A 26,080-nucleotide genomic window follows, 5' to 3' on the forward strand; every position below is an offset into this window, starting at 1 on the left:
CGGCGAGGCCTGGCCTCCCGCTGCCGGTAGGAGTGCCTCGTGTGGGCCGAGTCCCGCCCCGCCTGTTCTCTCCGCCGCCCGGGGCGGGAAGCGCAAGGCAAGAGATGGGATCGGAGCAGAGCCAGCCCAGCCACCAGACGAGGCACCGGGGAGCACCAGACGGACGCCAGGGACCCCGCTTCCGCGGGCGGGCAAGGTGGGCAAAGAGAGTCCCGGGTGGATGGGGGTGGGTTGTGGGCTTTTCTCCTTGGGATTTTCTCTGCTGCGTTGTCCTCCCCCCACCCCGCCACCTCCATCCTCCGTCTCTAAGGGACGCGTTTACGCATTAGCACCCCTCTCCCCCCTTCGCTTCATTGTTAACTCATCTCCCAGGGGCGCTTCCAGGCCGGGCAGGTGAGATGGGGCTGGGCTCAATGTTTGTTGTTGTTTAGTCGTGTCCGACTCTTCGTGACCCCATGGACCGGAGCACGCCAGGCACTCCTGTCTTCCACTGCCTCCCGCAGTTTGTTCATAGCTTCGAGAACACTGTCCAACCATCTCGTCCTCTGCCGTCCCCTTCTCCTTGTGCCCTCCATCTTTCCCAACACCAGGGTCTTTTCCAGGGAGTCTTCTCTTCTCATGAGGTGGCCAAAGTATTGGAGCCTCAGCTTCAGGACCTGTCCTTCCAGTGAGCACTCAGGGCTGATTTCCTTCAGAATGGATAGGTTTGATCTTCTTGCAGTCCATGGGACTCTCAAGAGTCTCCCCCAGCACCATAATTCAAAAGCGTGCTTTGCAATATTTCAGTGATCGCAAACGGGACCTTGGCGGCAGGTTTTGCTTTTTCTAGTTCGCGCGACAGGTGTGCGCGGAGGTTGTACGACGACGCCATCGAGCGATGGTCCTTTCTGGCTTGCTTGCGCCCCGGAAGGCTCTGTGACCTTGGCAGTTGACACCCCATCTTTCCCTTTCCCCTCGCTTCCCACCGAGGGCGCTTCCTGGGTAAGATCTAATCACTGCCTGGCAAATGTAGCTACGAGTCTTTTAATCGTTTGTCGTGGGTTCGAGCCCTGCGTTGGGCGAAAGGTCCCTGCGTTGCAGGGGGTTGGACTAGATGACTCTTGGGGTCCCTGGAGACTCTGCAGTGCTATGCTTCTAAATTCTGGTTGTGCAACTGCCCTTGATGCGGAGGCCTTGTGCAATAAATAAACCAGTTGCCCCGAAAGATTTGGTGATTACAACAGGGATGTGGAAATGCGCTGGGTAATGCAATGGAGGTGACTGTTGCTTGGCTCAGCGTCTTTACCTAATCTCCTAGCAAACAAAGAAAGGATGGATGCTCTACCATCCGGTCTTTGGGAAGCTGAAAAATTGTGCAATCCTGCTCTTGTGCTACCCAGGAGAAGGAGATGAACATGGAGGCAGCAGACACTGCTCCTGCAGCAGCCACCTCTGCTCCTTGCTTGCCTGCACAGCACAGGCAGGGCTACAGAGGCAATGTGGTGCAGTGGTTAAAATGTTGGACCCAGGACCTGGGAGGCAAAGGTCCAAATTCCTACTCAGCCGTGAAATCCACCGGGTGACCTTGGGCTGTCTCTCGGTCCAAACTACCTTACAGGGTTCTTTTGAGCATAAAACTGGGGAGGGGAAGAAGAGTTTGGATTTGATATCTGGCTTTATCACTACCCAAAGGAGTCTCAAAGTGGCTAACAGTCTCCTTTCCCTTCCTCCCCCACAACAAACACTCTGTGAGGTGAGAGGGGCTGAGATACTTCAGAGAAGTGTGACTAGCCCAAGGTCACCCAGCAGCTGCATGTGGAGGAGCGGAGAATCGAACCTGGTTCACCAGATTACGAGTCTACCGCTCTTAACCACTACACCACACTGTCTCTCCAGAAGATCTGTGTAAGGTGCCCAGAGCTCCTTGGAGAAAAGGGAGGATAAAAATGTGAGGATAATTATAAGAAAGGCCCAGCTGGGATCTGGAACAGCAGCAGCAGCTGTGCTCACCTGTCAGCTCCCTCCGGCCAAGAACGCTGGGTCCATCTCATTTGAGAGTCTGTGGCGGAGAGAGTGGAGGCAGCTGCTTCTTTGAACAGCCACTTACCTGCTTAGGGTAGGAGATGGTGCTGCTGGTTTGCTGGGAGGGAGGGCGCAGTGACCCAGTGGCAACTAGGCAAGATTTGGTGCCAGCAGTTGCCAGTCTGACAGGGACAACCGCTAATCCTGTCCCTGCCCCATAGGGCAACCTCAAGTAAAGGAGATTACCTGAGCCTGTAATGACTCAGGAACATTGTTCAAGGCAGGGGTGGGCAGCCTGTAGCTTTCAGCCTGAGTTTGGGGGTCTTCAGCCTAGCTTCGGCCATTCAGTCCTCTGGCAGGAGAAACCTGCCTTTCCTCCTGTGGCCTGCTAGACAGGAAGGTGACGGGTAATGAGACAGAGGAGGTGGCAGATTGATGGGTGTTTTCCCCCGGCCCCCACAACAGATGATCCCTGAGGGAACAGATGGAGATTGCCCATCCCTGGCCTAGCAGTGGTTGGACCAATTTAAAAATCACAAGGAAGCAAATTTGATCAGTTGGTTAGAGCACAGTGCTGATAATGCGAAGGTTGCAGGTTTGATCCCTGCATGGGACAGCTGAATATTCCCGTATTGCGGGGGGTTGGACAAGATGATCCTCAGGGTCCCTTCCAACTCTACAAACCTATGATTCTAAATTTAATATAGGAGCGACTGCCCTTTGCTTTTGTTTTAAAAGGCATTGTAGGAAAATGTGCCGCTGGTACAGGACAGGGTAGGAGACCCGTCTTCAATACAGCTGCAGCCTTAAGATGGGGCCAGCCAATCCAGGGCCGGCCCTGTCATGAGGCAGAGGGAGGTAGCTGCCTCAGGAGGCAAATGCTGATAGGTGGGGAGAAGGCAGAGCTCTGTGTGTGTGACCTGGTCTGCCTTGCACCACCTGAGATAGCCTGCTGCCTTCAGAGGCAGTGGTGGATGCTGTTGTGCTGCCAGCAAAGTAAGATTCAGCAGCTAGTCTGCTTGGCTCTTGTCCACAGAATGGGAGGGACTGCCATCTTGTCCGTTGCCTCAAGCGGTGAAAGTTCTTGGATTAGGCCCTTTTGGCATATACTTACCAGGCAGTCGGCCCTTTTGAACACAATGGGACTGTTATAGAAACCCACAGTTACTTGTTGTGAGGGGGATATTGTGAGTGGATGCAAGGTCTTTTCACAATGGTACCACTTTACAAAAGCCTTTCCACAAGTTTTTCTGACACTTTCTTCTTCTTATTTTTGGTGCCAGGTGAAAACCATTTAATTTGCCAAAGGTGTTTTTTAAAAAAATCTGTCTAAGAGCAGTGGACTCGTAATCTGGTGAACCGGGTTTGATTCCCTGCTCCTCTACATGCAGCTGCTGGGTGACCTTGGGCTAGTCACACTTCTCTGAAGTCTCTCAGCCTCACTCACCCCACAGAGTGTTTGTTGTGGGGGAGGAAGGGAAAGGGGAATGTTAGCCGCTTTGAGACTCCTTAGGATAGTGATAATGCGGGATATCAAATCCAAACTCCTCCTCCTCCTCCTCCTCTTCTTCCTTAAAAAAAATTCTGTGCTGTGTTCCTCCCCACCATGTTCCACTGTTTTCATTATTGTAAACCTCCCTAAAATCCCTAGAGCTGTAGAGTTGGAAGTGACCCTGAGAGTCATCAATCCAACCCTCCGGCAAGGCGCAGCTCCCTGAGGGCTTTGGGGAGAAGAGCAGCTGGTACTCTTTTTAAGCTAACCTTAAAAAAGAAGACGAAAGAAATAGATAAAAACACGCAATAACACTGGGGACGCATAAACTGTTGAGTGACGTTGCATGTGCTTCCCATGTGTGCCACATCCCATTCAGTCTGAAGTTTGAGTGTTATCTAGTAGAAAGGACTGGAAGTTGCCCAAAACCTTGTTGGACCAAAGCCTCAGCAGCCGCTTCTGCTAATCTGGCTCCAGCACCAACTCAGGGATAGGGAAATTCATGCCATTCCATACCCTCCAACATTTCTCCAATGAAAATAGGGGCATCCTAAGGAAAAGCAGGACATTACTGGATGAAATCAGAAACCGGGATGGTTTCTCTAAATCAGGGATGTCCCTGGAAAACAGGGACACTTGGAGGGTCTTCCATTCCCAGTATTGTTGGACTCCAGTTCCCATCAGGTTCAGCCAGCAAGGCCAATCAATGGTAAGGGAAGATGGTGAGCGACACCTGCGGAAGGGACACAGGCTCCCTATCTGTGCACTAATTGGACAGACGAATCGTTGGGTGCCCCTAGACTGCTATTCTGGGGTGGGATTCAGTCACATAGCCATAAGTGCAGGTTGTTCATTTACAGTTCATTGGGATCAAAAGACCAGACTCATGGGCATAGCCAGGATTTACCTTGTGGAACACCCTCCCATCAAATGCCAAACAGATAAAACAACTATTTGACTTTGAGAAGACATCTGAAGGCAGGCCTCTTACAGGAAGTTGTTAATAGTTGATGTTTTATTGTGTTTTTAATGTTTTGTTGGGAGCTGCCAAGAGTGGCTGGGGCAACCCAGTCAGATGGGCGGCTAATATTGTTATGATTATGATTATTTTATTTAGAGGGTGTCCCCCGCCTGCGACTGGGAAAGCAAGGCAATGCAGTACATGACTTCTGTTAGCTTGGCTGTCAAAACCTGTGGCTGTCAGTATTAATCAAGATAGTAGAAAACACTGGAGGAATATTGCTTCATCAGCGTATGTGGTCATATTCCACTATCTCTTGGGAGCGGGATTATTATATTCTCAGGAATATTCTGAAAAAGTGACGCCTTTCTTGCTCTGACTAAATAATCTTGGTGTGGAAGTCTGTCAAAAGCCTGTTTAAATGATGAAATGCCTTAATCAGCTTTCTCACTGCTGGCTATAATTACCTAAGTAGGTGTCACAACTCTGCATTGGATTAGGTGTGCCTAATGGAGTTTTTATACCTTTCGTCTGCTTGGCTCAAAACGTGCCAAAATCTGAGCTGGCATTGTCACTGCTCATTGCATAACAGGCCGGAGAGAAAGTAATTCAAAAGAAAGTGAGGTGAAACCTTGTGTTTGCTGCTCTTCGCCTGGAGTCTGCTAGCCTGCACCTTCCGAATTTTTGAACTGGGCAAAACCCTATTCTTACTCTGGAATCTCAGGCTGGTGAGGCAAATGTGCCACTCTGTACCTCTCTCAGCTTGGCCCTCACAACACTACACAACTCACAATTCCTTCACCAGCTGCTCCCACTCTCCCCAGGGCACATTCCTTGCCAGCCCTGCTTTGCACCCTCCTGGCTGAAATGTGCCTTTGAACTCTGATAATGCCTGCCTGCAAGTTTCTGTAGAAACTAGCCTGCCATACAGAATTAACATTGATGTTTGCTGTTCCAGCCACTTTTGCCTGTGGCCCCCGGAAAGTTGCCCAGAAGCAAAGGTGGCCCTTGAGATTCCAAAGGGTTCCTCACGCAACCTCTGGAGAGAAATCCAGATGCTTTTCCTTAGCATTTTTCTCATGTCAAACTCTGCCCACTGTGGCTTTTGTCGTCAGTTAAAAACTGCCGTCTTGATCAGGAGCAGTTGGAAAGCAATCAATGCTCCCGTTTTGGTTTCAGATAGTACAGGGTTTCCCAAACTTGGGTCTCCAGCTGTTTTTGGACTACAGTTCCCTCATCCCTGACCACTTGTCTTGATAGCTAGGGATGATGGGAGTTGTAGTCCATTGACAGTTGGAGACCCAAGTTTGGGAAATTCTGACATAGTACATGGGTAGATAAGTCTGAAAAAAGCCCCAGACACAAATTTTCACAGCCCTCTAGCAGGTATGGTGACTTTCATTTGCCAGAAGTAATGTATTTAGCATTAACTCTGGAAATGTATACTCAATTCTGACCAAACTAAGCCTCCTGGTGTATATTTTGCTCTCAGCTGTTTAGTTTGGTCTTGGCCACCTTGGATCCGGACTGTTTTAACACACTAGCAACACATCCTGTGGAATTCTATCTGTGATATTTTATCTGCACAATCAGAATGGATTTCAGGAACCAAAAGGTCATATTGGCCCTAAAATGGACACTAGGCGTTCTGTTTTGGCAACTGTAACCCTGGCCCCTAGCTTAGATATCTGAGTTTCTAACACTACTGGAGGGCATTACTGCTTAAAAATCTCTACCTACCATCTAGGCAGTACAGTACAGTGGTGCCTCGCAAGACGAAATTAATTCGTTCTGCAAGTTTTTTCGTTCTGCGAGTTTTCTCGTCTTGCGAAGCACCACTGTGTATTGATGGTTTCCCATAGGAATGCATTGGCGGTTTTAAAAAAAAAAGGCGCAAGACGTTTCGTCTTGCGAAGCAAGCCCAAAGGGAAATCCGTCTTGCGAAGCAACTCAGAAAACGAAAAACTCTTTCGTCTTGCGAGTTTTTCGTCTTCCGAGGCATTCGTCTTGCAAGGTACCACTGTATTGTTCATTCTAAGACAAGACAGGTGGAATTCCTATATAGCAAGGATGGAGAATCTGTGCCTCTCCCAATGTTGGCGGACTACAACTCCCATCATCCCTGACCACTAGCTGTGCTGACTGGGACTGATGGGAGTTGGTGTCCCACAACACTGGGAGGACCGCAGATTCTGTTATACGGCATATTAAGGAAGCGTTGCATCAACGGAGCAATTCAACTACCAGGTTACCCGACTTCCAACTACAGGTTTAAACTCGGAGATGATTCTTCTCCACTGTTTTCTTCTTTTAGACAAGGGTTCTTTTTTTAGGTCCCTCTGACCCAGGGAAACTTTTCTGGCCAGATTTGTTCCAGGGGCTTCCTGGGGAGATCTCAGAAGCTCACCCACAACCCAAGGCAATGTGGCAGAAGCAGTTTATGGGCACCATGCTGCAGGGGCCACCACAACAGTGCTTTGAAAGGGAGCGCAAGAGGCAGCTGGCGCTGAATTTTAGCATCACACAGGGTGTTGCTGAAATTTGAGAGCCCAAAGTCCACCACTGAATATTACACCTTCTTTTCTCTTCTAGGGGAGCCTCTGTATCTGTTGAGCATCTTTATGTTATTATTTAGACAATTTCTATACCAGTTGCTGTAGAACTTTGCTCCAAAGTGGTGTAAAGCAAACCCGAAAAAACTGCCACAAAAAAATACACAATCATCATCTTCTCCTCTTCTTTGGCGATCACTCGTAGCCGAGTAAGATTGTCTTCCATAAACACGGTTTTAACAATGAGTCTGTAAGTGACTGTGGAGGCCAATTCTTGATCCAAACGTCCTTCCACAGTGGGGACATTGGTTTCTGGGCAGGAGTTGATCATGGTGTGGATTTGCCAAGCGTGTCTTCCTCTTAGCACGTTTCTCCCTTGCGTCCTGAGTTTGAGTGTCTTCAAAGCCCATGACACCTTTAGTAAAGGCTGTTATCCAACTGGAGCGCTCACAGGCCAGTGTTTCCCAGTTGTCAGTGTTTATACTACATTTTTTTTTAGATTTTCCTTGAGACAGTCTTTAAACCTCTTTTGTTGACCACCAGCATTATGCTTTCCATTTTTAAGTTTGGAGTAGAGTAGTTGCTTTGGAAGACGATCATTAGGCATCTGCACAACATGAGCAGTCCAACGAAGTTGATGTTGAAGTTGAAGAATCATTGCTTCAACACTGGTGATCTTTGCTTCTGCCAGTACTCTGATATTAGTTCGCCTGTCTTCCCAAGTGATGTGTAAAATTTTTCGGAGACACCATTGATGGAATCTTTCGAGGAGTTGGAGATGGAATTTATAAGTGGTCCATGTTTCACTAGCATACAGTAAGGTTGGTAGTACAATAGCTTTGTAAACAAGCATTTTTATTTCCCTGCGAATGTCCCAGTCCTCAAACACTCTGCACTTCAATCAGAAGAAAGCCGCACTCACAGAGCTCAGGCGATGCTGGATTTTGGCATCAGTGTTGGCCCTTGTGGAAAGATAACTGCCTAGGTAGGAGAAGTGATCGACATTTTCCAACGTTACACCATTGAGTTGGATTTGTGGCACTGCAGAGGGGTTATTTTGTACTTGTTGGTGCAGCACTTTGGTTTTTTGGATGTTGAGTGATAGGCCAAGCTTTTCGTAAGTTTCTGCAAAGATATTAGGATGGTTTGGAGGTCATCCTCTGAGTGTGCGCACACTACGTTGTCATCAGCATACTGAAGTTATGGTAACCTTACTCTTCTCTTTCAGCCTCCTCAGATTGAAGAGCTTTCCATCTTTTCGATATATGATTTCTACTCCAGTGGGGAGTTTCCCTTCGACAAAGTTTAGGATCATGGCAATGAAAATAATGAATAGAGTTGGGGCAATAACACAACCCTGTTTAACACCTGATTCCACTGTGAATGGTTCACTTTGAGAGCCATGGTTATCTGCAATTGTTGCTGTCATATTATCATGGAGGAGTCGAATGATGTTTACAAATTTATCTGGGCAGCCAATTTTCAGAAGGACAGTCCACAGGGCATTACGATTTACAGTGTCGAAAGCCTTAGTCAGGTGAATAAATGCCATATGCAGGGGTTGGTTTTGCTCTCTGCATTTTTCTTGAAGCTGTCAAGTGGTGAAAATCATGTCCACTGTCCCCCTAGAAGGCCGAAAACCATTTTGGGATTCAGGAAGGGTCACCTCGGATATTGTTAAGAGATGGTTTGCTAAGATCCTTGCAAGAATTTTACTGGCTGCAGCTAACAGAGAGATGCCTCGATAGTTTCCACAAACAGTTCTGTCACTTTTTTAAAAGAGATTGATAATTTTGGCATCCCTTAAGTCTGCTGGGATCTCTTCTCTTTCCCAGATTTTTTGGATGAGCTTGTGAAGTTGTTGTGTAAGTTCAATTCCGCCCACTTTGAAGATTTCGGCAGGTATCCCATCAGGTCCACTGGCTTTGTTGCTTTTCATTTGGTTAATAGCTGCACACAACTCTCCCAGATCTGGAGATACTGCAAGCTCATCTCTAACTTGTTTTTGCGGAATTTGAGAGAGGATCTCAGCCACCACGGGGGAGTTGTGGTTAAGGAGATGTTGGTAATGTTCTTTCCAGCGCAGTGCAATAGCTTCTTTATCTTTTAGAAGTGTGATACCGTCTGCTGAGCATAGGGGGCATATGCCATGATTTATTGGCCCATAGATGGTCTTTGTGGCTTTAAAGAAACTCTGTGCATCATGAGTGTCGGCTAAGTGCTGGATCTCTTGAGCTTTTTTTATCCACCAGGCATTTTTTAGTTCTCTGGTTCTTCTTTGAACCTCAGCCTTAGCGTTGGCATAGTTTTTTTTCTTAGTGGCACAGTTTCTATCTCTTTGCCAACTCTGAATGGCCTTCCTTTTCTTGTCAATCATGTGTTCAATCTCACTGTCATTCTCATCAAACCAGCCCTGGTGTTTCTTGGTTTGGTATCCAATAGTTTGTTCACAGGCTGCAATAATGGATGTTTTTAGCCTGGTCCAATGTTCCTCGATGTTATCAGGCAATTCTGAAAGCAGATGGTCCTTAAGAGTCGTTTGGAAGCAATCCCACTTAAGGGGATCTTGAAGGGCTTGAGTGTTCATTTTGTGCCTTGGTTCACTAAGTATTGATAAGCATATAGTAATATCAGTTATGTCACCTTCTGATGTGCACATGCACTCAATAACCCCTTGCTTCCTAGCTCTCGCCCAGGATCCCACCCAAGCACCCTAGAGGAGGAGGAGTCTCAAAGCGGCTAACATTCTCCTTTCCCTTCCTCCCCCACAACAAACACTCTGTGGGGTGAGTAGGGCTGAGAGACTTCAGAGAAGTGTGACTAGCCCAAAGTCACCCAGCAGCTGCATGTGGAGGAGCGGGGAAGCGAACCCGGTTCACCAGATTACGAGTCCACCGCTCTTAACCACTACACCACACTGGCTCTCCCCTACAGCCTCAACGAACTCACTGATCATCCCGCTGCCCCCAAAAAAATCGCACTGAAGAAGGTGCACTCTAGGCTTCCCTTTACAACAGGCACCGAGGTTCATGGAGTTTCTGCAAACTGCCCATTCAGCACGGAACCAGCTGCACACCCAGTTGTTCCAGGCTGCAGCAGGCTGGGTTGGGTGACTTTCCCAGGGAGTCCAGAAGATGGCAAATAGGACACCCCTCCACTCACAGCTCTTTCTCTGCACACAGCTCCTCTTCCAGCCCCCTTCCTCTGTTTCTCTTATCGCTCTCTTATCGCTCTTCTCTTCTGCAACAACTAAACGATTGCCTGTAGCTGCTCCAGAGACCGCAGCAGAGAAGGACTCCTTATTCAGGCTAATGATGCACAAATGCCTGTGTTTTGTCATCTTCTCTGGAGTCATGTTTCTCATCTACCTTTCCAGGTAGATGCTGCTGGAACGAACACCAGAACGGCAAGTGGGTGGGAGCAAAAAGAGGCAGGTATAATTTAGTGGCTTGGCTTGAAATCTGGAAGAGAACTCAGGGTGGAAACGCCTCATATTGAGAGCAAGCTTGGTGATTTCAAGCCTGATGTCTGTTGACTTTAATGGCATCTCTTGTTCGGTCTGGGACTTGCAGTGTTTGAATTAATGATATGATATTGGAAATGTGGGATTGGAGGAAGAGGAGAGGACCTCTGCAAGTGTATGTTTACATGTTTAGTAGAGTTGGCACCGATTGCACTAAAAGCAGTTGCATAGTGTAGCACCCTGCTTGTGGTTAATGCTTAGCTGGAATGAAATACTCAACGCAGCAATAGAGAAATTAAAATAATAATTTATTTGTCAGACAAATAAATGATAGGCACAGTGGTATATGGTTACCAAAGCTCTGCCCACTCCAGCCCTGATGGCCAGCACTTATATTTCCTCAGCCCAGCCCCCTTGCTCCTCCTTTGGCTGCCTCTGTCCAATCAGCCTGGTTGAAATTCCTATTGGCTGTTTGCTAGGACCAATAATAAAAGATACACCCCTTTCCTATTACCTTTTATGGGAGGCAAAGAGCTATATTTCCTTCTATCCATAAATGGCAGACAAGTAGCCATATATCTTACATTTGCCTTGACAAGGCACCTTAATTACCAGATCACCTTTTGCCCCTGCTGCCCCTTCAAAACAAATGGCTAAAACAGATGGCTCATGGTATTAAATTCTATCTTAAACAGAGATCTTGGGTTCACATTCTCACACACCATCAATGAAATAAGAATCTAACATAAGAATCTAACATTTCTTACTTTCTAAATCCTTTGCATAATTACATTAAGTCAATAAATCTCATACATAACATAGATAGCTTTTTAGAATAAAAGGCCTTTTGCAAAGTAAAAGAAACTCAGTAAAAAGAAAACCTCTTCATTTTACACCCCCCTTTCCCAGCCAGCTGCTTTTCCCATTAGCTCTTTGCTTAGCCAGCTGGTTTCTGCCTGGCATGAAACCTACAAACATTTGCAAATATATTTTAAAGCTCATTTTAAAATACAGACCTTGATCAGATGCCTCATTAGCTTCCTTAAATATGGAGATTACCTTGTGCTGAATGCCTTCCGAACAGGTTCCTGTTTTAAAATAACTGCTTACTATGGAATCAGGTTAGACTTGGTTAGACCTTATTTTGCATGTTAACAAAATGCAGAATGATGTTCCACCACCATCGCAATATGCTGATCTTTGGAACAAATAGTTGAAAAGAAAAGAGTGAATGAAGGTGACACAAAGTGGGCATAAACATGGGGGCATCTCCACCAAACCCTGGGGAGGACCAACTGCCATAATTTCCCAAGTCCTTTATAAAAGGCTGTTGAAATATACTCGGAGTCGAATGTGAATTTCATGCTCTTTATTCAGCTCATAGTAGTGAGGAATGAAAGTTTCCCCAAAATATCCGCTTTATATACATTATTTACACAATGGGTCGCACGTGATTGGCTAATTCTGGGATTCTCCTGTAGGATTGGGTGGCTCCTGCGGACCAATCATACTGCTGCATTGTTCTTGGACCAATCAGACTGCTGCATTCTGAATCCTATTGTTCTAGGACCAATCAGACTGCTGCTTTTTGGATCCTATGCAATTCAGTACATAACACCCGTATAACTTTACTATGGGAAAATGTATTTCTTATCCCCCCAAGGTGAGGAACATTTAGTTTTCTTTAGTTGATATATCTTTCCTGGTCAAACAGGAAGGTTTCTTCAGGCTTTACTGTGGAGGCATCGCCTCAGAGCTACTCTGCGAAAGGGCACAAGCAAACGCTCCAGTACTTGTAGTTTGCGCCGAACCTTCTCAGACCTGAAATTATGCCTGTAACCAAGCCTAAGCCTGTGGAACTGGGATAATTGCATATCCTATCCATGTCTACTATAACTTTGGTAACTCCCATCACTCCAGGGCTGGGATCCAGGCTGGCTGGGGGTTGATGGGAGATGCAGTTGACAACCTGAGGGAGGGCGCCATGTTGGCTGTCCCCGCCTCCTCTTCATTCTTGTCCCCCTTTTTCCCTTGTCTCAACTTTTACATGGAAAGCCTATTAGGGTTTGAAATTCACCAGGCGCGTTCTGTGGATCAAGGGTGGCGCTGTGGGTAAAAGCCTCAGCGCCTAGGGCTTGCCGATCGAAAGGTCGGCGGTTCGAATCCCCGCAGCGGGGTGCGCTCCCGTTGTTCGGACCCAGCGCTTGCCAACCTAGCAGTTCGAAAGCACTCCCGGGTGCAAGTAGATAAATAGGGACCGCTTACTAGCGGGAAGGTAAATGGCGTTTCCGTGTGCGGCTCTGGCTCGCCAGAGCAGCGATGTCACGCTGGCCATGTGACTCGGAAGTGTCTTCAGACAGCGCTGGCCCCCGGCCTCTTGAGTGAGATGGGCACACAACCCCAGAGTCTGTCAAGACTGGCCCAAACGGGCAGGGGTACCTTTACCTTTATCGTTGGATGTGGACTGTTTTCACGCACTAATACCCCATCCTGTAGAATTAATAATAATACAGTGGTACCTCAGGTTAAGTACTTTATTCGTTCTGGAGGTCCGTACTTAACCTGAAACTGTTCTTAACCTGAAGCACCACTTTAGCTAATGGGGCCTCCTGCTGCTGCGCCGCCACCGCTGCACGATTTCTGTTCTCATCCTGAAGGAAAGTTCTTAACCTGAAGCACTATTTCTGGGTTAGCAGAGTCTGTAACCTGAAACGTATGTAACCTGAAGCGTATGTAACCTGAAGTGTATGTAACCCGAGTTACCACTGTAATAATAAATTTTATTTATATCCCGCCCTCCCCAGCCAAGACCGGGCTCAGGGCGGCTAACACCAGATATAAAACAATTGATTAAAATACAACTTAAAAACAAGATTAAAATACAACATTAAAATGCAGCCTCATTTCAGTAGAAACTCAAATCAAAAACTTTTGGGGGATAAAAACATCAAATCTTCACCAAGGCCAACTATCCAGACTGGTCCCATGTGGGCCAGGAAAAAAAGGCAGGGAAGTCCCCACAGAAGGAGAAAGGAAAGAGGGGGAGGGGATCAAGTTGATTCCAAGCCAAAGGCCAGGCGGAACAACTCTGTCTTACAGGCCCTGTGGAAAGAAATCAGATCCTGCAGGGCCCTGGTCTCATGAGACAGAGCATTCCACCAGGCTGGGGCCAGTGTTGAAAATTCAGTCAGTTATATTTTACCTGCACAATCAGAAGCAATTTCAGGAACTAAAATGCTTTTTCTGTGCAGCCTGAGCAGGAGCAGTAAACGACGTTACAGTTCATTGTTGTCACTTGTCTTTCTTTAGCCTGCCCTAGTGCCCTGCTCAAAGTTGTGGAGAATATTCTTACGTTATGAATGGTCCATGTCGTCATTAGGAAAAAGAGGTTGGAATAGGCTCCTATGACCCTGGTCCTCTGAACTAGCCAGGTGTTTAACTGAGAATCAATCACAGTCAGTCCATCCTTTGAAAAATAAGGCATTGGGGCCATCTTGCCCCAAAATGGCAACTAGACTTTCTTGTTTGGCAGCTGAAACTCTGGTTTCAGGAGCCCTTTGGTGCCTAGCCTGTGTATCTGAATTTCTAACAGATTTTTGTACAGATCTGTCGTCATGTGCACCCTGTAAAATGCCAGGCACACTGTTGGTGCTTCACATCTGTATGTATATATAAAAAAATTGCACAGAACTGCAGTTTCTGCAATCAAACACTTTCATTTGCATTACACTAAGTAAGGTAAAGGTAAAGGGACCCCTGACCATTAGGTCCAGTCGTGACCGACTCTGGGGTTGCCGTCCTCATCTCGCTTTATTGGCCGAGGGAGCCGGGTCATGTGGCCAGCATGACTAAGCCGCTTCTGGCGAACCAGAGCTGCGCACAGAAATGCTGTTTACCTTCCCACCAGAGCGGTACCTATTTATCTACTTGCACTTTGACGTGCTTTCGAACTGCTAGGTTGGCAGGAGCAGGGACTGAGCAACGGGAGCTCACCCCATCACGGGGATTCGAACCGCCGACCTTCTGATTGGCAAGTCCTAGGCTCTGTGGTTTGACCCACAGCGCCACCCGTGTCTCCTAAGTAAGGTAGAAATGCATTTAATTTGCTCTGCTTCCTCCACACCTGGCCCGCACTGTGAGCCCTTCCCGACTTGCCCTACTAAAGGATGACTAACTCTTACTCTTTCTCTGCAGCAATTGACATGAAGCTTTGCCTACACCTTGTGGCCGCCCTCTTTGCTGCAGTAGCCGTTTGCGTACTTCCTTGCCACAGTGCCAAAGTCCTGCTGGTGCCAACCATCGTCTTCGACAGCCACCTGCATAACTTTGTACGGGTAGCGGAAGCGTTAAGCAGCCGGGGTCACGATGCCGTCCTCCTCCTCCACGAAGGTCGAGTCGTGGAGCCTTTTCCCCGGGGCTACAGAGTGCAAGATTACCAAGGGGTCTTCAGCACGGAAAGCGCCGACGACTGGCTGCAGGAGTTGCTGAAGCAAGTATTTGAGGGGAAGAGGACCTCTATGCAGCTCTTTTCTATCCTGGAGAAGTACCTGGAGAACTGCGACTTGATACTGGGAAACAAAATCCTCCTGCAGCAACTTCAGAGTGAGGACTTCGACTTGGTCTTGGTCGATCCCAACGAAATGTGTGGCTTCATTGTCGCCCACGTCCTAGGTGTAAAATATGTGGCCCTCTCCACTGGCTTCTGGTTTCCTGCTGAGATTGGAGCCACTTCACCTGTGGCCTACGTCCCCGAATTTAACTCCCTGATGACTGATCAGATGGGCTTTTTCGGCCGGACTTGGAACATCGTGGTTTTCATCATCTCTCGTGTAGCCACCAGGCTGTTCATCATGCCCAAATTTGACCACCTGATGGCGAAACATGGGCTGGAGCCGCAGAAATCCATGCTGGAGCTTATCCAGGGCTCCAGCCTCTTTTTCCTGTGCAACGAAGTGGTGCTTGACTTCCCGCGACCTTTGCTTCCCCATGTTGTTTTCACCGGGGGGATTCTCACAGAGCCTGCCAAGCCTCTCCCAGAGGTAAGTAAATGGAACGCGATACACCCAGTGGCAGATTTATGGTATGTGGGTGGGTGGATGTGGGGCATTTGTTCACCTAAATAAATGTGAATTCCTGCAAGAAGAGGTGTGTGTGCGCGGAGAAGGTGATAAAATTTCCTCCTTTGTGCTACCCACTCCCCAAAATGGCCTGGAACAGTCCCTGTGGTGGGTCATACAGAGGGAAAAGGTGATGGTGATAATCATGCCCTCCAATGGGTGTCCCCCCCCCCAAAAGTGATAATAATTATGATGGTGATAATGACTCTCCACTCTGCAAACAATTGGGGAGCAATCTGGGGAAAGCTGAGAATATCGACAACGCCTTTGCACTGGGACCTCCCCACACCCCCCAAAAAGAACCCAACAACTTGAGAACAATCAGGAAATAAATGATGGTGCGACCTCAGCACTGAGCTCCCCCCCCCCCCCCCCGCCTCCCAAAAAACAAAACTCGGGAACAATCAGAGGAAATGTGATGCTGATAATGATGCCTTTGCCCTGGGCTGCATGCACAAATACAGATATGCGCCAACAATTTAGGAATAACTGCTGCTGTGCGGCAGGCATCCGAAACAAGAAGAGGATGCCACATCCTCCCATCACCCTCATATTCAGCTGTGTGTGTTGGGATGTGGAGGGAATTGCGGGAATCGCCCATCACACATTTTGCTGCCTGCCACATGGCCGGCAGGCAGCAAAATGAGTGATGGGTGATTCCCGCAATTCCCTCCACATCCCAACATACACATATTTTTTTTAAAAAATGAGCTGCCTGCCGACAGCTTCCTGTGGATGGATGGTAGCAAAACAAAACAAGTGGAGCAGATCCTGAGTATCTCCCTCCACTGCTCCACACACACATTCTCCCAAAATACTTCCATGACCAGAGCAGCTGCTCCCTGTTTGCTCCACAAAGCCACTGAGCAACAAAGCAAAGAGAAGGCAAACAGGCCCCAGCATTCCACCTCCGGTATAGAGAGCACCCTGCACATTAAACTTTGAAATTCTCTTTCTAGAAGGGTTAAAGACTTCCTTTAAAAAAAAAACAACAACAACAAATCTCAGAGTCTGAAGCCCCTGCTGCCATGTGTCCTGGTGCAAGGTGCTCTACATGGGGTTACCTTTGAAGGTGACTCGGAAACTACAACTAATCCAGAATGCGGCAGCTAGACTGGTGACTGGGAGTGACCACCGAGACCGCATAACACATAACCTGGGCTGCACGCACACATGCACACTAAAGGATCTTCGCTGGCTTCCAGTACGTTTCCAGGCACAATTCAAAGTGTCGGTGCTGACCTTAAAAACCCTAAACGACCTCGGCCCAGTATTCCAGAAGGAGCGTCTCCACCCCCATCATTCTGCCCAGACACTGAGGTCCTCCTAAGGGTCTTCTGCTGGTTCCCTGACTGTGAGAAGCGAAGTTACAGAGAACCAGGCAGAGGACCTTCTCGATAGTGGCGCCCTCCCTGTGGACCACCCTCCCTTCCGATATCAAGGAGATAAAGAACTACACAACTTTTAGAAGACACCTGAAGGCAGCCCTGTATTGGGAAGTTTTTAATGTTTGATGTCTTATTATGTTTTCATAGACCGTATTTTTTGCTCTATATTTTTTGCTCTTTTTCCCTCCTAAAAAAGTAAAGGGAAATGTGTGTGCATCTTATGGAGTGAATGCAGGCTGCACAGCTATCCCAGAAGCCAGAACAGCAAGAGGGACTGCTGCTTTCACTGCACAGCGATCCCTCTTGCTGTTCTGGCTTCTCAGATTCTGAGATTCAGAATATTTTTTTTCTTGTTTCCCTCCTCCAAAAACTAGGTGCGTCTTGTGGTCTGGTGCGTCTTATAGAGCAAAAAACATGGTATGCTGTAAGCTGCCCAGAGTGGCTGAGGAAACCCAGGCACTTGGGCAGGGTATAATGAATAAATTATTATTACTCCAATTGCACCATTGGAAATATAGACCTGTTAGGGTTAGGGTTACTTATCCCTCACAGCTCTGACTTCATTCATTGCTTAAATCGCTGGCAGGTGACTCATAGAATCATAGAATCATAGAGTTGGAAGAGACCACAAGGGCCATCGAGTCCAACCCCCTGCCAAGCAGGAAACACCATCAGAGCACTCCTGACATATGGTTGTCAAGCCTCTGCTTAAAGACCTCCAAAGAAGGAGACTCCACCACACTCCTTGGCAGCAAATTCCACTGTCGAACAGCTCTTACTGTCAGGAAGTTCTTCCTAATGTTTAGGTGGGATCTTCTTTCTTGTAGTTTGGATCCATTGCTCTGTGTCCGCTTCTCTGGAGCAGCAGAAAACAACCTTTCTCCCTCCTCTATGTGACATCCTTTTATATATTTGAACATGGCTATCATATCACCCCTTAGCCTCCTCTTCTCCAGGCTAAACATGCCCAGCTCCCTTAGCCGTTCCTCATAAGGCATCGTTTCCAGGCCTTTGACCATTTTGGTTGCCCTCCTCTGGACACGTTCCAGTTTGTCAGTGTGACTCATTTAAGAAAGAATTGCTTAGACATTGTAGAGTTGGAAGGGGCCTCGAGGGTCTCTGAGTCCAACACACTGCAATGCAGGAATCAGCGGTGTGCAGTGAAATTTTTCTTAGAGGAACACTTAGGGCCAGAGGCACCAGCTTGCAAGGGCGACTGGGGAGGAGGAATGTCCCAATGTTGCACAGGTGAGCATCGCACCTCCCTAAGCGTGGGAGAAGCTTCCTGGACTTTGGGAAGGAGGCACCAGGCTTTAATTGAAATGTAAAGCAGTGCACAGGGATGAGTAATATAACCACAGAATTGTAGAGTTGGAAAGGAACCCTGAGGATCTTCTGTTCCAACCCCCTGCAGGAATATGCAGCTGTCCCATATGGGGATCGAACCTGCAACCTTGGCATTATCAACACCATGCTCTAACCAATGAGTGCAGTAGTTGAATTTTCTGTCACCGTTCAGGTCACTTTCCAGTTTATGGAAGGTGACTTTCTGCAGCAAATGAACCTCCTGTCCCCTGCAAGGGCCTCTGAGCCTTTGAGGAACCAGATTTTCCAGAGTTACGTAATGTGTCGGAGCATCAGACTCCCAACTTCAGGCCTTCCAACTTCAGGCAATTCCTTTCCTCTGATATTCTTTCAGTGCAGAGAGATTTCTGAGTTTGGTGCTTTTCAGAGCCCTGGCGAAGAGGAAGCTAGTTTTGCGGCGTCTGCTGTCTGCAAGGATGGGGATTCCGCGGGAGAAGGGCAGAGAAGTCTAACTGCTTTGCCAGAATTCCTGGCAGGCTACCATGTGGAGTCTTGGTTGACCACAAACTTGACATGAGCCAACAGTGTGACGCGGCAGCTAAAAAAGCCAATGCAATTCTGGGCTGCATCAATAGGAGTATAGCATCTAGATCAAGGGAAGTAATAGTGCCACTGTATTCTGCTCTGGTCAGACCTCACCTGGAGTACTGTGTCCAGTTCTGGGCACCACAGTTCAAGAAGGACACTGACAAACTGGAACGTGTCCAGAGGAGGGCAACCAAAATGGTCAAAGGCCTGGAAACGATGCCTTATGAGGAACGGCTAAGGGAGCTGGGCATGTTTAGCCTGGAGAAGAGGAGGTTAAGGGGTGATATGATAGCCATGTTCAAATATATAAAAGGATGTCACATAGAGGAGGGAGAAAGGTTGTTTTCTGCTGCTCCAGAGAAGCGGACATGGAACAATGGATCCAAACTACAAGAAAGAAGATTCCACCTAAACATTAGGAAGAACTTCCTGACAGTAAGAGCTGTTCGACAGTGGAATTTGCTGCCAAGGAGTGTGGTGGAGTCTCCTTCTTTGGAGGTCTTTAAGCAGAGGCTTGACAACCATATGTCAGGAGTGGTCTGATGGTGGTTCCTGCTTGGCAGGGGGTTGGACTCGATGGCCCTTGTGGTCTCTTCCAACTCTATGATTCTATGATTCTATGTATGGTCTTACCTGGGCTTCTATTCTCAGCTGAACTTTGAAGTCTCCCATCCAAATACTAATCAGGCCTGACCCTGCTTAGCTTCCGAGATCAGGCACGTTCAGGGTCGTACATCCATAGACCTGAAGGGCTTGAAGCGAGAAAGCTTGATATTGCTCTGATGTGAAAATCTGGGGGTGCTTTTATACGTGCAGGGCCTGCGTCTCTGGATGGACTCCGCAGATGCTGGTGTCGTCGTGGTCTCTTTTGGAATCGGTATACGAGTCCTGCCAAAAGACCTGGTGGAAAAGATGGCCGGGGCGTTTGCTCGCCTTCCCCAGAAGGTTGTGTGGAGGTAACACCGGTTATTTCGTGATCTGTAACTGCATTGTGCTTGCGGACAGCCACAAAGCAGAGGAGGGATGCCTCTGCACTGCCGTGGATTCGTGGAATCTGCCCCAGATCCCAAACAAAGGGGGCCATGTTCTAGAGGGGCAGAACCGATCTGGACACCCCATCAGGCTGCCTTTCCCCCTTTTTCTCTGCCTTCGGCATTTTGCTGCCTTGGGGAAAGGCCAAGATGGTGCTGCTCATACAGAAGCCAATTGGACCGTCAGTTGGACCTTAACACCAAAGCTATTAATGGGATAGGGTCCACCATTGCACCTGAATAGGGTGGCAGAATAGTTATGGGGGTACAGGGTGGGCTCACACAGCTCCATCTGCCACCAGCAGGGGCCTCAGGAGGAACAGTTGTGGGGGGCTGTCACAACTGCTTCCTAGTATCTCCCCCCCTTTGAGGAGGTCATTGCACTCTGCCAAAGGTCCAGCCCTTCAGATGAGAGTCGTCATAGACATCAAGGACCAGGCTGTTTGAGAATGCACCCAGTCACATTAACTGCCCCTTCCACCTGCCAAAGAGCACCCTCACATGATTCTGTGCGCGTTTACTCAGAAACAAGTCCCGCTGGGTTCAGGCAGATTTGCTCTAAAGGAAGTGTTTATCTTCCTTCCTATACAGTGGTATCTCGGAAGTCGAACGGAACCCGTTCCGGAAGTCCGTTCGACTTCCAGAACATTCAGAAACCAAGACGCAGCTTCTGATTGGCTGCAGGAAGCTCCTGCAGCCAATCAGAAGCTGTGCCGGACATTCTGGCTCCAAAGAACGTTCGCAAACCGGAACACTCACTTTGCAGTGTTCGGGAACCAAAACATTCGACTCGCAAGGCGTTTGTCAACCAAAGTACGACTGTACCTGTTTGGCACACTCCTGCCACCACTGGTGTTCTCAGGAAAGCTGCTCTAAGTGGGATTTTCCTCCCAACATTTAACACAGCTGGGTTGCTTTCTCAAGCAGCTGGAGGGATGGTGTTCTTTGCCGTTGGAGTGGAGCAAACAAGAGAAATTGTTTGTGTGTGCACTCTGGCCAGAGAGACCAAGAGGTAGCATATAAAGGTAAAAGGAAAGGGACCCCTGACCATTAGGTCCAGTTGTAGCCGACTCTGGGGTTGTGGTGCTCATCTCACTTTATTGACCGAGGGAGCCGAAGTACAGCTTCCGGGTCATGTGGCCAGCATGACTAAGCCGCTTCTGGCGAACCAGAGCAGCACACGGAAACGCCTTTTACCTTCCCGCCAGAGCGGTACCTACTTATCTACTTGCACTTTGACGTGCTTACGAACTGCTAGGTTGGCAGGAGCAGGGACCGAGCAACGGGAGCTCACCCCGTCAGGGGGATTTCAACCGCAAATTGAGACCAAGAGGTAGCATACAGCTGGTTGCAATTTACCCCTAAATCTTTAATGCAGGCAACTGGTATTTACTTATCTTCTCGGTACCCACATTTGAGATACCTTCTTCCTGCCAACCGTAAAAGCGGCTAGGGTAAGGTCTTGGTATGGGACATGGGAGAAGGGTTAAGTGGTTATTATATTTTAGACAGCATTTTTTTTAAATACAGAACCTGCACGTAATTGGCACTTTCACCCTATGTATTATTACATCACACACTATGTATTGTTAAACGTTTATCGTTTCCTCTCATTCTCCCCTGAGTTCAGGTGGGAAGGAACTTATTTTAAGTGACGTATCTTTTGCTGTCCCCCTCCCACTGTCCTTTGGCAGATACTCTGGTCAGAAGCCATATAACTTGGGTGAAAACACACTGATGATGGATTGGCTGCCTCAAAACGATCTGCTGGGTAAGTGAAAAGGGATCAGCCAAACGAGGGGGTTGGACTAGATGGCCCTTGCGAGTCCCTTTCAACTCTACCATTCTATGATTCTATGAGAGCAAGTTACTTTTCCTTGCCAGGAAGGAGAAAGCAAACCGTGCCCTTCTCCCTCCATACCCTATGTGAATAAATGAACTGCTTCAATGTCTTTTCCAGTCTTGGATAACTGGCAAAGCTAATGGGTTTTTGTTTTTGTTTTCTCCCATAACGTTGCTGGTCCAGGATACCTGAATTGATTTAAGACCATAGTTGAGCATAAATCTCCCCTCCTTTCAGCCAAATGCCAGTGATTTGTGCTTTTAAAAAAGTTATGTGCTTAAGGGGGCAGATAGCAGAGCAGCTGATCTTTATTTAGTTTGGCCTTTGGGTGTTACAGTGCCCTCTTCAGATTTTGGAAACCACCTTCTTCTTCTTCTTCTTCTTCTCCTTCTCCTCCTCCTCCTCCTCCTCCTCCTTCTCCTTCTCCTTCTCCTTCTCCTCCTCCTCCTTCTGTTTGGCCTTGTATAGTGGGTTTTCTTTGTAACCCAAATAGATCTATTTATTTTTTCATAAAAGTATTTTTATACTTCCTTTTTGACCCTAACAAGAATTACATGAAAGCTCGCCAGTTTACTGCTCAAACATTCAGGTATTGCCATACAGTGGTACCTCGGGTTAAGTACTTAATTCATTCTGGAGGTCCGTTCTTAACCTGAAACTGTTCTTAACCTGAAGCACCACTTTAGCTAATGGGGCCTCCTCCTGCTGCTGCGCCGCCAGAGCACGATTTCTGTTCTCATCCTGAAGCAAAGTTCTTAACCTGAAGCACCATTTCTGGGTTAGCAGAGTGTGTAACCTGAAGTGTATGTAACCTGAAGCGTATGTAACTCGAGGTACCACTGTATTGCTATAGCAGTCACCAGCCTATATCATCAGATATTAGGAGAGCTTACATAAATGATAATCTGATTAAAGAGCTTTTTAATAAGGATGTGCCAGCGATTTTAGGACCTCCCTATAATGGGATGGATGCATGGTTTGAGCTTTTGCAGCCTTATTCAGCTTCCGATCAGCCATGCATAGATATCAATACCGTTTTTAAAAGTATCTAGTTAGACAGTGTAAATCAGATGTGTCCACACCATCATTTGCCAACTCGGGGCTCTCTAGATAGTTTGGACTACAACTTCCATCAGCCCCAGCCAATATGGTTAATGGTCAGGGATGATGGGAATTGTAGTATAGCAACATCCAGCAGGCACCAGTTGCAAAGATTGTTCTACACTTACAGCAGTGGAATGGCTTGATTGGGGCTGGAATTCAAGGCAACTGCTAGTAAGGTAAAATAAGGACACAAAACCAGCCGTGCAAACTTTTGTTAATCTTCACAGGGAGCACAATACCTTAATCAGGACTGAAAAGCACTGGTCGTGGTTGAGTTTAAGTGCTGGAATTAACAAGAGAACTTTGCGGTGATTGCATTGTGGCCAATGCTTTTTGGGGAAAGAGGGAGAACTGTGGGGGGGAGGGTGTCAACCCTTGTGTGGAAAAAGTTCAACTTGCATAACTTGGGTTGCAACGAAATGTTGCCTCTAAACATATTGATAGGATAAGTTCAACTGTCAATAACGCAAGTGGTTAAGATTTAAGCATTATATTTCCAATCAATACAAAGGGCGATAGCAATCTTCCTTCAAATTACAAATTAGTCTGTGGGCTGTTGTAATGTAGCCATACGACAGAGAACCATAGAATATGATGTCAGTCCTTTGTAAAATTGAGGCCCGTGCATCAATCGCTTAGATTTTTCAGAGGGACGTCCTAGTTTTGGAATTGACTGTTCCTCCTTAGTCAAATGTTTGGCTCCCTTTCATCTAATTAATTATAAAATTAGACCGCATCTGTCAATCCAATTTCAGCGCAATTTGCAGAAAACATTTAATGGCAAATTTCTACAGTCCTAATCTCAGGGGATGGTTGTCAGCTACGTTTTCCTCAAAGAAGACCATTGAAATTAATAGTATTAAGTTAGTTGTGCGTCTTAATTTCAACGGGTCTACTGCTCTGAATAGCTTGCGTGCCTCATACCGAGTCAGAAAACTACATAATAGACGGTGTTTAGCAGATTTGGTAATCCAAGTAGATATTATGGATGCGAGCTTTTCACATTGCTCGATTTCTGTTGCAGGCCACCCCAGTGTGAAAGTCCTTGTGAGTCACTGTGGCATGAACAGTATATTTGAAGCCATTTACCACGGGATTCCAGTTGTGGGCTTCCCTTTCTATGGCGACCAGTTTGATATTATGACGCGAATTCAGGCAAAAGGGATGGGTATCCTCGTGGACTGGGGCCGGGTGACGGAAGACAGCCTCTACCAAACTGTGTCCGCAGTAACGACTAACCCAAGGTAAGTCAGCCTAATAGCAGCCTTATTCAAAGACGAGCAAAGGAGTGAATCTTTGATTACTCCATTAACGTGGCTCTATAGATAAGTTACTATCTGATTTAGCCCCGCCCCCTTTACCTTCTCTCAAAGAATCCTGGGAAGTGTGGTGTGTTAAGGGTGCAGAGTTGTCAGAAGACCCCTATTCCCTTCACAGAACTACAGTTCCAGAGTGGTTTAACAGTCAATCCCTCCCCAAAGGGTACTCTGGAAATTATAGCTGTGAGGTGACTTGGGGCCTCCTAACAACTCTGACTTTTAGGAGACTACATTTCCCATGGTTGTTGGTTTTTTGCGGGGTTGGGGGGGGTAGCCATGGCTGTTCAAAATGGTATGATATTGTTTTTACATACCAGTAGTGGTGATGAGGCCTATGGTTCTGTGACAGTGAATGAACCATGCACTTTATTTCTCCAGTTATATGGAGCACTACTCAGACACACACACACACACCGCGACTCAATTAATTGTTTTTGAGAGAGGCATTCAATTTGCATGTTTGCTTCTCCGTCTCATCGATTCAGCTGATATAGACAGATTATTCTGTGGGTGGGTGCAGGCACCAGGAGAGCCTGTAGCTCTGTGGTGAATTGGCCAGGTACCAGTAGATGCTTCTGCTGAAGAGATACAAGTTTGTCATGGAGGAATCTGGGAAATATGCAGATGAATTATATGGTGTCCTGTCCCGGTCCTCAGGAGGAGCCCATGGGATGCAGCAAACCAGGCCACTTGCTGCAGCCACAGCACTGTGGGGAGCTCCGAGTGAGCCACATGCTTGAAGGAGGGCCTGAGGTGAGCTGAAGCCATTTGAGCCTCTGCTTCCAGTCCACCTCTCCTGAGCTTTGACTCCTTTGTTGGACAACATTGCTCATACTCCGGCTTGAAGATAGACACTTGACCTTCGCCCTTGGGCCTCCTGCCTGGTGTGCTTCTTGCACCACTGGACTGCAAAGCTCTTCACACCCAGGGGAAGGTCTCTGTGAAAGTCCAGGCCACAGTTCTATGGGTGCCGGGGCTGTGGAACCAAATTCCTGCCTCGGTTTCAGTGGTGGTCCTGTAGCTTCTGATTTAGTGCCCTGGTCCTTGTTGGACTCCAGGATAATGACTGATGGATCCTTTGTGCCGTTGAGTCCTGGAAATATTTGGTAACGTAGCAATCAGTGGGGGACACATCATTCTCCTAGCATTATTGTTGACGTTCCTCTTTTGCAGTTTCTCCAAGGTTGCCAAGAAGATCTCAGAAATCCACCTGGACAAGCCCATTCCTCCCCTCAACCGGACAGTCTACTGGCTGGAGTACGTCCTTCGCCACGATGGAGCTCCATTCCTCCGCCCAGCCCTCTACAGACTTTCCTTTTACGAGTATTACTGCTTGGATATTTTGGCGGTGCTGCTGCTGTTTGTGGGAGCCATCGTCTACGCTGTCTTCAGGCTGAGCTTGCGGTACAGAAGGTCCGACGTCAACCCAGCACACCTGAATGGCCACGTTTTGAATGGCCACGTCTTGGAAGGGAAGAAAGTGCAGTAGGACTTGGCCCTGATCCGAGTAGACTGTGCCTCTCTGAATAGAATAGATAAGGGCGGTGATAAGGCCATAAATGGATAGGGCTGGACTTTGTGGGAGCTTTGAGATGGGATCTAAGTCTGTGAAATGCTGGAGAGGACGACATCCTCTTTGCCATTCTCCCATGCTATGTAAGGCGGCGAGGAGAGAGCAGAGATTATGCTTTTTAGAGTGAGTGAGTAGCTGTGGAATGCCACTGCCCCATATTGTGTAAGGATAAAGGGAAATCCTTTATCATTATTGCAAGGAACCTGAAAAGTGGTGCTTTAAAAGTTTGTTTCAAACGGCTGCTACTCCTCAGCTTTCCTTGGCACACCGCACTCTTGCCTTTGTGTGATACTGCATCGTTTTTTAAAAAAAATAAAATAAACCGCAAATTGCTTCCCTCCAA

General features: G+C 47.5%; 1 protein-coding gene across 1 annotated transcript; it reads left to right on the top strand.

Moving 5' to 3' along the window:
- On the top strand, positions 1-26,080 carry LOC310677437 (2-hydroxyacylsphingosine 1-beta-galactosyltransferase-like). Its single transcript, XM_083440484.1, has 6 exons — positions 1-196; positions 14,664-15,508; positions 19,684-19,823; positions 21,593-21,669; positions 23,870-24,089; positions 25,338-26,080. Exons 2-6 carry the CDS (start codon positions 14,672-14,674, stop codon positions 25,651-25,653), a joined length of 1,590 nt encoding a protein of 529 aa, XP_083296610.1. The 5' UTR covers positions 1-196; positions 14,664-14,671; the 3' UTR covers positions 25,654-26,080.

Source organism: Podarcis tiliguerta (assembly GCF_965153285.1).
Source record: "Podarcis tiliguerta genome assembly, chromosome: 5".
Taxonomy (NCBI): Eukaryota; Metazoa; Chordata; class Lepidosauria; order Squamata; family Lacertidae; genus Podarcis; species Podarcis tiliguerta.